Raw genomic sequence first — 17,767 nt, forward strand, 5'->3', positions numbered from 1 at the left:
CTTCGTGCTCTGTTATATATATATTGGCTATCTCACATTTCCTTCTTTGCCTTTCTGGCCTGTCTCGTGGTTTCCCTAAGGCTTGTCACTTTATTTTTAAGCAATTTAACTGCAAAGTGTAACTTATATATTAGAATACTAATATATATTCCATATATAGAATATATGTATGCATGTCTGTCTGTCTAAAAAATGTAAAAATGGCATAAAAGTAAGCCAGTTACAAATTTGCAGGTCAGAAGACTATATTCCTCAAATTCGGAGCTTAGGGGAAAGCAGGAAGATGTTTGACTACTGTAAAAATTTGTGAAACAATGTATTTTGTTAAAGATGAAAAGGCATTTACATGTAAATATTTAGGTAATCAGTGTGGATTGTTTGTACGGACTCCAAACTGATAGGAAGAACCTTTTTCCTTTATAAAATAAGTGAGGCATAGTCTATAAACCTGGCCATTTACAGATCTGAATAAGTGGTATTTTTGAATTTATACATAGATTAGATGGTAATGGTTTCAGTAATATTATATTGAAGGAAAATTTCTTCCTGGCTTTCTCAAGAGTAAATCATAAATAACAATAAAATTGTGTAATATTTGGTGATCTAGAAAATATTCCATAAACACACTCTAAATATCTTAATATACACTACTTGTTCTGTTGTTTAGTATGAAATTAACATGAAATACTGTTTGTTAGAAATAGTATGCAATGTGGCCTGTGGGAATTACTTTTAAGACTTGGCTACATCAGCCAAGAAATTCATGATAGTAGCTGTATAATGAATTATGGTTCTTGCTAGAATAGTGTTAACCCAACTCTGTCTTATTTAGACAAGGGCTTAGTGATTTTGGTGTGAAAGGCACCCCCCCACCCTTCAGTAAAAAGCAATTATTTGGAAGACTGGTACCCTGTTTTAAGTAAATATACTTTCTTTATCTTTATTACCTAAGAAAAGTCTATCAAGTACTGATAGGTTGTGACATTATTATAGTTTGTAAATCAATTTTGTTCACTATTGCTTCAAGATTAGATTTTTTTTAAAAAAGCCTTTACTGTAGTTTGGCAGGTCATTTTTTCTATTCTGTCATGCATAGGGTTTAACTTTCAGGCTTTAGCTCATTTCCTTTGTGTAAGTAACCAGACTTAAAACTAGTTTCCCTAACCTTAAGGACAGTAATCTTTAAAGCTGGCTGGCCTGGTTGCCAAATTTGAGTTTTGAGCTCAGTCTTTTGCCCCTGGTTTGGCAGGAGTAGAGTGCTACAGATATCCTATGCAAAATACCTGGGGTGGATTTAAAAAGCAAGCTCTGGAAAAAGTCCCAGGATGACTGAAATGTCAGGTTATCATATGCTTTGCTGTTCTTTGAAGAATAAACAAAAGATGCAACAGAATCTGATGCTGATTAACCCGAACACTGGGATTTTAAGTTTGCCTTATGATTTTGATTCTGTTGGAATGTGAGTAGTTAAATTAAGTAGTACTGCTTATCCCTGGAGGTACCTGCTGAAAAATAATTACAGCTGCTTGTAATAAGAATAATTACCTCTCTACTTCACGCTTGTGATAACTTATGTTGTTAGTAGAGGCTGGCTTTGCTGCCTCAGTGACGACTTCTGTTTGATTGGGTTTTTGCATTGGTGACTGAGGGCTTTTGTCTTCATGAATAGTAATGCCTACTCGTCTTTTGATATCTAAAACCCATTTGTCCATATTGCTGAATGGAACAGATTATAACTTGTGAAAAGTTATTTATTCACTAGCTAAGGTTAAGAGAAACCTGAGAGAGGCTTCATTTCAACAGCAAGAACTTTCTGTCCTACAGTATCTGGCAGCGTAACCTCAATGGCAATCTATTCCAGTTGTTGGGAAAGCATCCAAAGAGTGACATAGGAAATGAATGTTAACATTCCCAGCAAGTGAATAGGATATGGTGAAGACAGAGGATTCAGTTGTAGGTATTGGTGAGCTGGATGTGAATGATTCATATTTGTATAAGGAGTTTGGAAATGAAGATTAAAAAATTGAGGATGATTATCAGCTCTTCAATAATTTGGGATGCCTTTCTCTCAACCTACATCATTGAAAGAAATAATATTTTTTTCTTAGCATGAGCTAATAATAATCTATGTGAAGGAGCAGTTACTAGGACGGACAAGGCTACAAACATATCACATCTACAGGGAAGAAATAAGAGTAATTAACTTTTACAAATCTTAAAAGCAAGGTAGTTTTTTTTTTTAAAGTTGCCTTTGGAGAAGTAAAAATCTTGCATAGCAGTTTTTCAGTGGTTTATAATTTGCCATTGCTAGCAATGTACCGCTCATTTGAATAACATTTCACAAGTTATAATCTGTACCTTAAAAAGATATTTCTGCTAATAATAAATTATTGATCTTGCAAGCAACTGTTTTTCATTATGGACTAATTGCTTCATTAATTTCATGTTGGGCCTTGCATGCTTCTCCTGTACTGTGTGGATGCATGTAAGACATCCATTCTTATGCAGGGCATTGAGTACGGAGGTGGAAGATGTGTGCCACTAGAATCTGAATAGTATTGGATATAGATCAATGCATACAGAGGGACAAATAAATAAAAATATGTCTGTCCCTTGATGCATACATGGCGCCTGTTGACTTCAACGCTAGCTTTCTGTGCATTTATGTAGAATTTTGCACTTTATTAGTTTTTTATAATATAAGCAAATCTTTTGGTATTCTTGTTGTGCTCATCCACTTTACTTCAAGGATCACCTAGCAGTGACTCAAGTTTGATATATTTATAGTTAAACGTACAGTGGCTTTTTCTAGAAATATAAGAGGTAAACAGATTCCATATCCTCATGTACAAAGGACTCTTTTGTAATTGAGTTCATGTGTATACAAAATATTAATAATTGGTGTTTTCTGAAATGCTACAAACTAGTAGCCCATTTACTAAGTGAAGAATATAAGGTATTAGAATCACTTCATTATATTTTAAGAATATCGGATGTGTCTGTAGCTCAGTCAGAATAGTGAACTTCACAGAGACATCTGTTAAGAGTTGAATAGAATATAGCAAAAACTGGAGGATTCCTTGTGACTATTAGATTTTGACTTATGCCCAGTTGAAATTGGCTTATCCTTGTATTATGACTGGCTGTGCAGTTTCCTCTCACATCTGTAATGTATTACTCCAGTATTTCTTTGGCACACACTCCACATTGAATGAATTTGTGGACACAGTATTACATATTCCAGTCATTTCTTTTGATGATTCCTAAAGGTTCCGATGTTCACCATAAAGAGATTGTGAGAAGAAAACGTACATATGCTTAGAGGAAAAAGCGTGGGGGTTCTGCCTGGCTACTTACTGGTGGTTCTTATAATAACTTCTGCAAGCTATATTTTTCTCTGTCATGTCACAGAAAATTCTGTTGACTGGTCATAATAGCTGGAGAAAGAAATTGAGGTTTATAAACCCTTCTGTTTCAAAGACACAGCTTATCCCCAGCTTGGCTCTTGAAGACATTTCCTCAATGTTATGCTAGTGTTATCAACTGAGAGACACTATATTAGAGATCATGTGTTTGCCTTTTAAATACAAAGTAAGGACAATGTTCTGCACTAATGATCCCAAAGCATTATAAATAGTGCATCTGACACCAGTGTGGTAGAGCAGCTCTGTCTTGTAAAAGATGTAGTGTATCTTTGTGTAAGGTATGCAGCAATGAGATGTAGCTGTGGAACAGACCAGAATCAAGGCCATGATTGTGCTATAGCTAAGCTGCGAATGGATGGTGTTGGTGGCCACAGAAGCATTTCGCTGTGTGTATTTTGGCTTGTGTTCTTTAATCTAACTTTTAAACTGGAAAAAAAAAAATTGCATCTTAGAATACAAGAACCAAGTCAGTGGTTTTCAAACTTTTTTCTGGGGACCCAGTTAGAGAAAATAGTTGATGCCCGCGACTCAACGGAGCTGGGGATAAGAGGTTTGGGGTGTGGGAGGGGCCCAGGGCTGGGGCAGAGGGTTGGGGTTGGAAGTGAGGGCTGCGGGTGGGGCTGGAAATGCGGGGTTCAGGGTGTGGTAGGGGGCTTTAGGCTGGGGCAGGGGGTTGGAGTGCGGGAGGGGGTCAGGGCTCTGGGCTGGGGGTGCAGGCTCTGGGGTGGGGCTGGGATGAGGGGTTTGGGGTGCAGGAAGGGGTTCCAGAATTGGGGGGGCTCAGAGCTGGGCCAGGGGTTGGGGTGCAGACTTATCTCTGGCAGCAGCGCAGCTGGAGTGCAGAGGCTGGCTTCCCGCCTGTCCTGGCACCGCAGAGCATGCTGCGTCCCGGAAGCTGCCAGCAACAGGTCTGGCTCCTAGGGAGAAGCGTGACTCTCACCCACAGGCACCGGTGTGGAGCCAGTGCTCGGGACGGGGTCAGCGCGTGGAGCCCCTTGGCCCCCTGCCTAGAAGCCAGACCCGCTGCTGGCCGCATCCAGGGTGCAGCACAGCGTCAGAAAAGGTAGGCACTAGCCTGCCTTAGTTGGGCAGCACCCCTGACGGGACTTTTAACGTCCCGGTTGGTGGTGCTGACCAGAGCAAGGCGACCCAGTGTCTTACATGCTGCGACCCAGTACTCGGCCACGACCCACAGTTTGAAAAACACTGTTCTAAGTGGTCACCCATGAGACAGGGGTTTCCTTGAAGAGAACCTGCAAATCTCCTGTGACTCCTTTGGTATAGTTTGTTTGTTTGTTGTTAACTTTCTTCTTTGAGCTTTTTAGATGTAGATACGCCACTGCCTCCATTCTCTCCACAGGAATGTCTGTATGGTTTGGAAAAGAGAAATTAACCCTGATTAATAATAGGATATTGAGCTATTCACCACTGGAGTATAAGTTTAATTACTATAAGTCGCCATCTGGTGACTGTTCAGTGACCTATATTAAATGAGTTTGCTCTCTTTAGTTCCTACTTGCAGTCTGCAGTGTGATTTTTTTTTTTGCTTATCTAAAATAGTTTCTTAAAATATTTGTAAACACCTGATTTTCAAAAAAGGTTAAAAGGCTTTGTTATAGGTATGCTTTACGAGACAAATTCTACGATGGAATTTGCAGTAGTTTATAAAATAAAATGAAACAAAATCGATTTTCTTGTACATGTAAATTGCTGCCATGCTATTTTGTATTGGAACAATTGTTTTCTGAAATTGCTGTAGGAACAGCCCCAGCTTGTGGATTTTATTAGGGAGATTTTTATCCAGAAAACAATCCATCTCAAAGTGGAAGATTCAGTATATTTCTGAAACTTTTTTATTTCTGAAAATATCAGGTGCCAATTCTCTTCTTAACTTCTTTAATATTCTGCTGAATATTAGTTGCTTGGAAATCATAACAGTGACTGTGATCACACAGTTAAAATATTGGCATAGTAACAGATTTAATTTAAGAAAATGAAATGATTCCATTTAAAGTAAAACATGACACCCTTCTCTAATGTCTTTGCCTTCTCTAATGACCCCACATGGCTGAAGAAGCGGTTTTGACTGGCATTTGAAGAAGCAGTTCCCAAATCTCCTTGCTTAGTAGATTGCCATTATACAGGGTCTTGATCAAGACACGAGGGGGAATGAACCACAGACACACGGGATGGATCTAGGAGGCAGGCTACAACTTTATTACTACTGGGGAAGGGCACTACATGCCCATGGCCTGTTCTCTCACACCAGGCGTTTAACTGGTTCCATTGTGGAATTACAGGGCTCCCACCATATCACCAATAACTGGGGGTAGACCTGCCTAAACCAACCTCTAGGACTTAGCCCTGGTCTACACTACGAGTTTAGGTCAAATTTAGCAGCGTTACATCAGTTTAACCCTGCACGCATCCACACGATGAAGCCCTTTTTTTTTTTTACTTAAAGGGCTCTTAAAATCGATTTCTGTACTCCTCCCCCGATGAGGGGATTAGCGGTGAAATCGACCTTGCCGGGTCGAATTGGGGTAGTGTTGTTGCAATTGGATGGTGTTGGCCTCTGGGAGCTATCCCAGAGTGCTCCATTGTGACCGCTCTGGACAGTGCTCTCAACTCAGATGCACTGGCCAGCTGCCCAGGGACACCCGAGTAGCCGCTGGTGCGGTTGGCCCTGGAGCTGCTCCAGCAGCAGCCAGTGTGGCTGGCTGCAGGGCCGCCTGAGCGGTTGGCTGCAGAGCTGCTCCAGCAGTGGCAGGGGAAATAAATGTTTTTATACAAATTATTAAATTAAATACATTATTTCGCTACAACTACAGCTCATTTAATTATGTCTGCTTCCGTAAAAATTACTGATGGTGCCATATGCTGCCATATAAGAAACAGAGAAATTATAAAGAAGAAAGATGCTATATGTTGCACATTCTGGCCAAGACTCTTGTAGAACTCTCTGGAGGTGCATTACACAAGGTGCAGCTGAGGGTGAGAGTCAAAGATTGTTTATAGCCCTCTGATTTTTCTGGGCTTCTCTGGGAGCCAAAATGGCACCTGTGTAACTTAGCATCTTGGCAGCCTTCTAAGTTATGGCATCTTCCTCAGGTCTGCATCTGGTTTGCAGCACAAGCCAGAATGGCCCTATATTGGGGTTTACAGGGATCAAAGCAGGGCTAACTATGGCTGCACAATACTGTAACTGTGTTGGGTGAATGTCATCTGGCCCTGTTAACCTCTCCTAGAATGGAATAGAGAATCTCAACCATTTTGATATCTAAGAAAAATTGGTGCATAAATCTGATGCTTCTAGAAAAGCTTAACCCCCACCTCTCCTCACCATGATGAGTAGTTAACTAACAGGTCAGCAACCTCAGAAAGCAATATCTCATTTTTCCTTTCCTTTCCTTTTTTTTCAATAAACCTTTTTAAGAACTTTACAAGGAAACCATTAATGTTAGAGTTCCATCCTGCTTCCAAATACTGCATGTAGTTTACTTCTGGCTCTTCTAAAAAAAAATTGCCAAATTGTATGAAATTCAGATATACTGTTGTAAAACCCCACCCAGTAGCCAGTGTGTGCTTTTATATTTTGCACGCTGTTTAAGTAGAATCCTATTCAGGCAACTCTCCAGTTCCGTGAGGATTGCATGTTTTCTGCCATCTCCTTGGGAGAGGTTAGAGGAGGTGAGGGGTGATTTGTATGAGAAAATAGAACAAGTTTATAATAGATGTCCATATTTTGAAGATCTTTAACAAACCTCTAGGCGGAGTAGAAAATGGTATCTAGATAGGTTTCCTGACTTAAGAAGGTAACTTTGTTCAGGGAAACCGGTTCTGCATAAGCTAACTTTTTTTTATTAATACTTACAAGTGTTGTTTAGATCTTGAACTGGTAGTGCCTAAAAGGAACTAGAGCTGCAAATGTTGAAATACAAGGTACATCCTGTTTTATTGGCTGTCTCGCTTGTAGAATGCATGTATTAGTATGAAAGAGCCTAATATGTAAAAACCCTCCCAAATTCCTAATCTTTAAAAACTCCTAATCAAATCTCCTCTTGCATTATTTTTGGACAATGTTGCAGTATTGGTGCTTTTTATGTAACATCACATGGGCATTTTGGTTTAGATTATCTGTGGATAAGAATTCACATGATAGGAAACTGACTGTTCATGACAGATGGGAGCAAAGAATCTCCTAGGTTATGAATATTTAAAATGTCTGTCTGAACCAAAAGTAGTTTTTCTTCAGTATCTACATTACAAAAATGAAGCATGTAGCAAATTACAGTATCACTTTTATCTGCAGTAATCTGATCTGCTGTGCCCAATTATGCTTATGGAAAATGGATAATGCTGTGTGACTAGAGGCTTTGTTGCACCTTTGACTCTACCATAATATTAAAATACTATCTGAGAAGGATTTGTCTTTGGTAGTATGTGAATAATTGCACAGCTGTCTTCCAGGTGCCTGTTGCTGTATCTCTGTTGCATGAGAATTTTATTTTGTCAAATTTTTAACATTGTACACTGAACTGACCAAATAAAACATTGCAAAATCTAACAGGGAGAGAATTATATCTGCATTAAAATCCTGACCCAACACTATTATTAATCCTGTTTAAATGGACTCCTTTTCACTAAACAAATATTGAGTAACATAGTGGTGCTTGGACTATATCGACTTTTTAACCTGCAGGTTGAAATATTTACTACCTCACAGAAGCTCAGTACACTGAGTTAATTAGTGTTTGGGCATTTTGGAAATAACTGAGCTGATCATTGTGACTTTCGTGGCTATTAGTCTTTTTGCTAATTTTGACTGATGTAACAAATCTCTATATTGTTTTCATGAGCTATGTTTTCTTCTACTAAAAAATCACGTTAATATGGAACTTCATAGCCTAATGCTTCTGAGGCAGTTCAATTTCTTTCATGGATATGAAATTAGCCAAAATGGTTTCATGTTGTGGATAGGTGAATAAATTGTTTGTAGTATTAATGTGACAACATTGTTGCATCACTTCTTAGCTGCTGTCTAGAGAGATGAGCTTCATTTTAATGGCTTAACTAAAAGATAAAAATCTGAAGTAGTCTGCTGAACTCAGACGTTTACAATAAATTTGGATTTCATTGACCACACACTGAATTTTTGACCAATGAAGCTTTCATTAACGTTATTGTGGGAAGCTATGGTTATTGTGGGAATGGCTTCAAGAATGTGAATGAGAGCTGTGCCTATCATTGTGGATTACCATTGTTCTTCTATCTTTGTCCACTCCTTTTGAGATAACTTTTAAGGTTTTGCAACTTATTTAGATGATTCCTTGCTCCCTGGTTATTTTTTTATAGTAAAGTCTGGGTCATTGCATGTGTTTAACCAGTCTAGTTATGGAAATAGAGTAGTGAAAGCTCTCAGCTTGCTTAGTCTAGTCAAAATGAATCGTATTGTTTAATGTTGCAGGCATATTTGGGGTGAATTATTTTGCAGACAGGAAACTCTGAGCTGACTCAGCCTCAGCGACAAAGCCACTGCAGTGTACTGACATAGTAATTATTTCAGAGACCGTTCTGCTCCTAATATGAGCTCAAAATTGGAGACTTTGTCTAGTTTAGACTCCCATTCAGACCAGACAGGAAACTGTCAATTCTGTAGATGCAAGATCCTTCTATTCAATATTAGCCATGTCAGGATAACCTACTGCAAATTGTACTTAATTCCTCTTTTATTTTTTAACTCTGTAATTAGTAATTGGTTTTAATTTTGGAGAGATTTTTGTATGGCACCACATCGTAAGGAAAGACAGATTTAAAAAAGACAGTTTTATATTGGATATAGCTAAGTTAATATATAGTGAGTAAGGTATATCGGACTTACATCAAGCATAATTTGTACCCTGAGAAAACTTCAGATGTAGGGTAAATTATAAGATTTTTGCCATGTATTAACCTAGTGCATGTTTCTTAAATAAAAATTGTATTAAATGCCATTTACTTCTCACTCTAACAGAACAATCAGTCAATATGTGACGTTATTGTTTGTATTACCATAGTGCCTCTGGGCTCTAGTCATGGACTAGGCTGCCATTGTGCTAGGCACTGTACAAACGGAACACAAAAAGACAGCCCATGCCCCAAAAAGCTTCCAGGCCAAGTGTAAGATGTGAAATAACATTTGGGTACAGACAGATTGGGGAGCATAAGAAAAAGCTACAATATTTGTCAGCATGATAAGCAGTGGTCTCAGCACATCAGCAGCTTAACTATTCTCAGGCTTTTTGTAGGCACCATGGAGTTATAAGCTGGAGAATGTGTGTAAAGGTGTAGAACTGGATCAGACTAACACACATTTTCATTCATGGATTTAAAATGAGAATTTCTAAAATAAGAAGTGCCACAACCTGATGGATAAAAATAATGATTTAAAAGATAAAATACAATCTTTTTTTATTTAAATCAGATTTTTAAAAGTTTAAATTGTTTTATTTTTTGAAATAAACATTTAAAATTAAATTTGAATTTGACACTCTGTTAAGGCTTAAATTTACTATAATCTATTAAATTATTTAAATATCAAATATAATATTAACAAGTACATGTTTGAACTTTGTGACTAAGCATCTGGAATCAGAGCTTACTGAAGTACTAAGCCAATTATTCAGGAGTAGCCTCTTCTGGAGGTGCAGAGAGAATATTTTCTTCATTTCAGTTTATTCAACTAGTTTGGTTCAATGACTACTACATTCAAAGTTAACAAATCATTTGGGAGTTGAAAAAGCAGGAAAGCTTGTTTTCCTTTTCCAATCTATGAATAAAAACTAGTTCTGAGAATGACTCTACTAGTTCTTAAAAGAAGCCTAAATTTAGTGTAAAGTCTATATTTAGTTGCAAATCAACATGTTTTAGTGGTTACCAACCCATGGGACTCAACTTTTTTTTAGGAAAATAGCTAAAAAGTACACATGCAAAACACGATTACAGTAAATTATTTAAATCAAGGTTTCCTGTTTGCTCATTTTAAATCTTGATTAAAATCGTTGATTTAAATCAATCCTCCGGGCATGTCTGATTAGCATGACTAGTTCCAGATGACCCAGACTAACCTATCTTTTAGTTAGCAGTTTGAACATAACATAATGATAGCATCTGCTTAAAGTTTTATTATGTTTTTCCCCCCCCAGGTCTATAAAGGTGAATTTCAGCTTCCTGATTTTCTTAAAGAAATGCCACAGGTACAGTATTGTATTGTTTCGCTTCTCTCTGATGAAGCGATATGGAGAAAGTGTGTGAATGCGAGAGAGATGTGATACACAACTTTATTAACAATCCCTTTATAGAGAACTGATTTTTGCATTTCAATGTGATTATATATGGTTGAGTCATAGGTAATATGTCCTCCTATGAATTAGGGAGGCCTTCCATGACAGAAGCTGATAGTAAGAATGGTCAGATTTGTGAAGCCATATAGTGCTTCATTTCTCTCTGAAGGAATGCTTAAATATCTGAGTTTACAGAACTTTAGAGAACTTCCTCATCTGGATTAATGAAGTATGTGCCATAAACTGGGCATTGTATATGGTTTGTCCCACTGTCTAGAGTAATTTGATTTTTTTCCCCTCTGCATGCTGGGGCCTTCTTGTATCCTATTTTTAATATTAGTTCCATGCCTACTTTTTCTACCTGATGTCTTGTTTGCTAGTGGGTGATAGAAAACGGTGTGCCTACCAGCTTTCCCACAGAGCTCGAGATCTTCATTGCTCTTCTCCTGCACGGTCCTAGAGAGTCCTAGCGTCCCCACACTATTCCTGAGCCTGTTTGCATCTCTGGTATGGAATGTAGCACGCTACATCCAAACTAGAGAGGAGTCCAAGACAAAGTGACAGATCCAAACATTCCTGGAAACTTGGGAAACTTCAGACCTGAACTTTGCCATTCAGGCCAAGTTTCATTCTAAATACCTCTAAATGGAATGTTGCATATTATTATTGGTAGTAAAGAAACGTAATTTGCTATCTGTTGCTTTGTTCTGAAAGGTTCTAAATCAAGTACAGGGCAGATAGCGAGGCTATCTCCAGAGTGTTTTGCCACACTTCAGTAAAGCAGTTCAGTCCTGGGCAGTAAAGATAAGTTATCTCATCATTTACTAAGAACATTGAACTAGTTAATATACTTCACAGCTTTAATTATAATTCTAATTGGGTACATTAAGATATAATATTCTCATCAGCTAACTAGTTCAGGGAGTTTTGCTGACCTTGTATTGCAATTACATTTATTTATTTATAGATAGATAGGGAGGATTATCCTCCCAAAGTAGTCAAGTGTATTCTATTCTATAGTAACATAATTATGTACTAATAATGTGATGCTTATACATGGCACAGTCCTGTCCTAGAGGGTATTGAAGAAATTAGAATAGGGGCTATGTGAGCAGTAATAACTAGAGAAGGTATTTCCTCATCGTTTCAATAACAGACGTGAGGTCCTTCAGACATAAATTGCCAAGAGAGTGCCTGATCTAGATCTGGTATCAATATAAACCCAACAAAGGTTTTCCATTTCTATGTGCGGCATCTCAAATTCTGGGTTCTGTTGCTGGTCTTCTGCTAACAATTTAATGACCTTTACTTTAATCAAAGAGAAGGTAGGACTTAATTCTCAGAATTCCATTAGATTAATATGTAGATGTCTTGTGACTACAAACAAGTTTTAAATAATTAAGAAATGTAAATAGACTCTCAAACAGATATATTTTTCAACTGATTAATCTACATTGAGGAATTGTCGTACAATAAACGTACATGTTATAAAATTATCAACCACATTTTTTCTTTGCTTTTAATATGGTGAATCTAATGACAAAAAAGAGAAGACTGCATCTAAATGTGCCTCATTCTATTCCGTTAATCTGGCATTGAAAAAGCGTCATGCAGATTGTCTCACCCAGGAGCAAAACATGCTCACTCACTTTTACCATGAAGATAGTAAACATATTAATGATATTTTACTTGCTTGTTTTACAAAACCAAAACCAAAGCAAACCCAAAAGAAAACAAAACACTGTCCCTGATGAGTGAGAATTTTACAAGGTTGGATTGAAAACAAAAATGGATCATGTTGTTGTTTGTAGGAATGCATACAAATTATGGGCTCAGTCATGACCTAGGGAAAATTCCCAATCACAGTTACATGAGGAAAGGCTATAGCAGGGGTGGCCAACCTGTGGCTCTGGAGCCTCTTCAGAAGTTAATATGTGGCTCCTTGTTTAGGCACCGACTCCGGGGCTGGAGCTACAGGCGCCAACTTTCCAATGTGCCGGGAGTGCTCACTGCTCGACCGCTGGCTCTGTCACAGGCCCTTCTCCCACTCCACCCCTTCCCGCCCCATCCCCTGAGCCTGCAGTGTCCTCGCTTCTCCCCCCCCCCGCCCCGAGCCTCCTGCATGCCACGAAACAGCTGATCGGGAGGGAGGGGGAGGCGCTGATCGGGGGGGGCTGCCGGTGGGTGGGAGGCTCTGGAAGTGGAGTGGGGGAGCTGATGGGGGGGCTGATATATTACTGTGGCTCTTTGGCAATGTACACTGTTAAATTCTGGCTCCTTCTCAGGCTCAGTTTGGCCACCTCTGGGCTATAGGGTAGGACCCCTGTAATTGGTAGCACGTCTGGTGATGTATCTATGTACAAAGGGCTTGAGATACCAAAGGCTGGAATTGCTTATCATTATTATCTTAGGGCTTGTTCATGGAAAAATTAGTTAGAATAATACAAAAGTTAAATTGAAAAAGATCTAACATTAATGTGATTCTGCCCTATAGAAACAGGGAGAGGAATAGCCGTGGAGGGGTGGGAGATGAATTAATGAGGACAGTGGGGCTGAACTGAGCGAGGTGGAGACTGATGGGGTGGGTGTCTGCCCCCCCAGCACCCACCCTATCAGTTCAGCCCCCTTCATTCAGTTCAAACTTGTGGTAGGGCTGGGGGACAGGATTAATTGCTGGGGTGGGGGCAGGCATGTTTGAGCTCCTGCAGCAGGGGCAAGTACATTTGGTAGAATGGGCAACATTGATTGTCACGCCCCCACGCATTGGGGATGGGTAAGTGGAGTTCAAAAATCAAGACGGACTGAAAAAAACACAATATAATTTTTTCTATAAAAATCTCTTGATTTTTAGGGGTGTGAGTCATGATTTTTGATTTCTTGAGGTTAGCATTGCTACAAAAATGGTGGTTCCAAGAACCTGGGAGCCATAGAGAATTGCATATTTGGGGAGGACCAGGTAATTAGGTAACTCACTAAAACACTTCATCTTTTCCCCCTTCTTCACACTAATGCCATAAAATAATATGTATTAATGTCTGTCAGATAAGTGGCAATTTAAAAAAGTTTGAGTGCACACAGGACAATGGTTTGGCCCAATGTGCTTCTGAAATTTCATTTCATTCGACCAGTGTTTCCCAAGTGGTGAGTTGCGACCCACCGTTGGGCCATGCGCAGGTTCTAGATGGGTCACAGGTCCGGTGCTGGGAGGAGGGAGTTGGCGAGCAAGCTTGCCATGCACTCACTCTGTAGCAGTGGCTCCTGTCCCACCTGGCTGGACCTTCCTCTGGGTGTCGCAGTCTGGCGCACAGGGTCACAGTGCCACGCAGGGTTGGCCCGTCCATGACAGAAGGGCTCATGGGGTTGCAGCACCATGGCTATTTGGCCCAGTCATGGTGAAGGGGTGGCTGAGTCAAACCTGAGTGGTGCTGCGCCCCGTGTGCCTGGTCGCAATGCCCAGAATGGGGAGCTGGGCCCAGCCTCATGTGACAGGAGCTGCCACTGTGGGGTGAGTGTGGAGCAGGCTTGCTGTCCAGCCCCCTCCACCTGGACCTCCCTTCTGCCCTGGGCCAGGATTAAGGTGGTGGTGCCAGGTTGTAGGGAGCTGCTGCAGGCTGTCAGTGTCCCCTTTGCAGTGCAAGGAGGAGGATGCTGGTCTGTGATTTTGGGGATCCCCCATTTGTACCCTGGGAGGGTCAGAAAAATAGACAAAATGGAGGTGGTGGGTGACCTTTAGTAAAAAGCTTGGGAGCCAGTGCTCTAGAGGGAGTATTGTCACCCTGTGGAGTATCGGGGCGCTGGTAGTCAGGAAATAGTCACTTTGCTCTCTTACTCAGTTTTCTTATCCTTTAATAGTATACAAGAAAAGCTGAGCTATCCGGCACTTTTCCAGCTGAAAAGCTCTATGAACCGGCATTCATGATCTTCATTGACAGTCCAGTTTATAGTTCAGTTTGCGCGGGGCCGGCAGCATGGGTGGCAGGTATCATAGGCTGGGGGAGGCTGTGCCGCCCCAAACAGACAGGCATGGCCCACCCATGCCCCATCCTCAGTCCCACTGCTTCCCACTCTGCGGCTTCAGTGCCCCTGTGTGGTGGCACCTGCCCTCCAGGCCTGGGTGGGGGGCTGGGGCCGTGGCGCCTGCCCTCCCAGCGCTCCAGGGCGCTCCGGGGCCAGAGGTGCTAGCCTGGGGTGGGGGCCAGCAGCTGCAGGGGGGATGGACCCTAGGCTCTTGCAGGGGGGGGTGCAGAAGGCCTCGGGCAGAAGGAGCAGGCTGGGGCTAGTCTCCCCCAGCTGATGGTTCATGCGCTGTCAATGGCTGGCAGGCTCCCTACCTGGCTGTGTGTGGCTCCCCGAAGCAACGACATGTCCTTGCCACTCCTAGGCAGAGGCGCGGCTCTGTGCGTTGTCCCTGCCCTGAGCACTGGCTCTGCAGCTCCCATTGGCCGGGAACCATGGCCAATGGGAGCTGCGGGGGTGGCGCCTGCGGGCAGAGGCAGCATGCAGAGCTGCCTAGCTGCGCCTCCACCTAGGAGCAGCAGGGACACGTCAATGCTTCTGGGGAGCCGCCCGAGGTGAGTGCCACCCGGATACAGCATCCCGTACCCTTTCCTGTGCCCCAACTCCAGCTCCACACCCCCTCCTGCACCCAAACTCCCTCCCTCTTAGTTAACTAGAATTTTTCACTTACTGGCACCCCCCCAACATTCCAGATAAAAAAGCTTTTACTGTACTTGCTTACCTCTTACGGTCATTGGGAAGGTTAGTGTGATGTTTGTAACCAGTGTTTCAGAAACTTTGCTCATGCTTTCAGTGTCATACTCTCAGGATAAAAGGATAGGCACATTTTGTAATTCAATATCCAAAAATATAGGAACAAACTATTTTTCCTAAGGATAACTTTTAATTATTCTTGATATGTTAAAACTAGAGATTCAGGAAAATGCACAGAAGAATTTATTGCATATGAAATTAAACCTTTTGACTTGCCCCATCAGTTCAAATTAAAAATATTTTTTTATTTAAAAACCAAAATTGGTTTCTTTTGTTCCAGCCAAAGAAGACAGTAGAAAGGAAGTCCCGTGGCAAGATAAAATGAACATGGACCAGTAAAGTAGAGTAGCTGTGGTGTCTGTTTCACGTTTTCAGAGCATAAAACTCTTAGCTGTGGGCACCTTGAATGTTTCTGATAAACTTTCTTTATGTGCGATCTCTAACCTGGGCTTTGCTCTGTTACTGGGTGTTTGCCTGTTCTTACATTTTGAACAGTTAGTGTTCATGCTTTGCAAGCTATGCTTAGCTAATATAAAGCCATGAAGAACCTGACACCACTCAGCTAAATGTGCTGTTGCTCACGGTATTCATAGTATTGCTCAGCTCTCAACTGCTGGCCAAAGTGTCTATGCAGCTTAAAGGTGAAAAAGTATTTAAATGTCTGATTTTTAGCAGTAGTAGTTCAGCAAACTGATTTGAAGAAGTATGCAGTGGTTAGTTCATAGAACTAAATGATGACAAAGTCTTGTTAAGCTACAATATTACATGTGTAGTTGCCGTATATGTAGTACATGTGCACAGTTGTGTCTAAAGAAAGAAAAAGTTAGCAGTACATACCTGTGTGGTGTTGAATTTCTGAATAGTGGAAGTTAAGCTATTTTTAAAATATTTAATAGAGCACAGTAAATAGACATGGTGCTTTATAAACCCTAAATTGTCATGTTTCCTGAAGCCTACAATATTAGTTATTTAAAAAATAAATAATTCCTATTTTTAAAAAATTGACCCGTTAAGTCAGCAGAATTTGGTCCTTAACTTGCAGCAAATGTCTGTTGTGTTCCAAGTGAGATGGTTAAAATGGAACTCTTCTAATTCTTAGTAGTAGAACTGATACAGTTAATTTAAATCTGCTTAATTTAAAAAAAGTAAGTTTTATGTTTCTCTAAAAAGAGAGAAACATATAAACTGAAGTCAGAAAAAAATCTTTAGAGAGATAAAGTGGATGAGGTAATATCTTAGATTCATAGACTTTAAGGCCAGAAGGGACCATCATGATCATCTAATCTGACCACCTGCACATCGCAAGCCCCAGAACCTGACTCACCTATTCCTGCAACAGGCCCATAAGCTCTGGCTGAGTTACTGAAGTCCTCAAATCTTGATTTAAAGATTTCAATTCGGAAAATCTACCATTTACTCTAGTTCAAACCAGCCAGTGACCCATTCCTCATGCTGCAGAAGAATGCAAAATAAAACAAAACAAAAAAAAAACCCACCATCCACATACTTGACCATTACATTGATTACTTCAGAAAAAAAATCAGCTGTGACATCCTTAACAAACATCATGTCCACCACAGCCTCTCCACTGTGGAGAGGATAGCTGTACAGTCCCTAAAAGCCAACCACTAAATAGTGATCAAACCAGCAGACAAAGGGGATGCACTGTAGTTTTCAATTGTAATGACTACATCAGTTAGGCCAACTGATAACTCTCCTACACCACCTACCATAAAGAATTCAAAGAAGACCCCATATCACAATTCACACAGGAATTTAAGGATATCATCAAATCCTTCCCCAGACAACTCCAAGACAAACTCTACCACTTCATCTCCCACAAACCCACACCAGGGACCTTCTACATGCTTCCCAAGGTACACAGACAAGGGAACCCAGGCACACCCATCATATCTGGCCATGGCACTCTTACTGAAGGAATATCAGGACTCATATAAACTATGCTGAGACCACTCTTTACTCAAAGGACTGACTTCCTCCAGAAACTCCACAGCACCACAAACCTCCCTCAGAACACCATACCTGCCACTATGAATGTCTCTTCCCTATACACCAATATCCCTCATCATGGCTGCTTCACATATCTATAAGACAATGGACAACATTGCTAAACTCATCCTTTTCATCTTCATCCTTAACTTTACATTCAACAACAAAATCAGAAAAAATGATCAGACAAAAATACCCTATCATCCGTGGGTTAACACTTTTCACAAAATGATCACTCCA

General features: G+C 40.5%; 1 protein-coding gene across 8 annotated transcripts in view; it reads left to right on the forward strand.

Annotated features, from left to right (window-relative positions):
• The window catches only part of TPST1 (tyrosylprotein sulfotransferase 1), a 72,088-nt gene that overhangs the window by 51,467 nt on the left and 2,854 nt on the right, over positions 1 to 17,767 (forward strand). For 4 of the 8 annotated variants that reach the window (XR_005590103.1, XR_005590100.1, XR_005590104.1 and 1 more), the window contains 2 exons: positions 10,610 to 10,660; positions 15,798 to 15,873. Coding sequence is in view for 2 of the 8 variants with exons in the window: in XM_039507777.1 (XP_039363711.1) it covers positions 10,610 to 10,660 (51 nt within the window). In the remaining 6 variants the exon portion in view is untranslated. The remainder of the gene's footprint in view (positions 1 to 10,609; positions 10,661 to 15,797; positions 15,874 to 17,767) is intronic. The other 4 variants (XR_005590101.1, XR_005590102.1, XM_039507778.1 and 1 more) reach the window with 4 other exon arrangements.

This window comes from Mauremys reevesii, linkage group 20 (assembly GCF_016161935.1).
Source record: "Mauremys reevesii isolate NIE-2019 linkage group 20, ASM1616193v1, whole genome shotgun sequence".
In the NCBI taxonomy this organism is placed as follows: domain Eukaryota; kingdom Metazoa; phylum Chordata; order Testudines; family Geoemydidae; genus Mauremys; species Mauremys reevesii.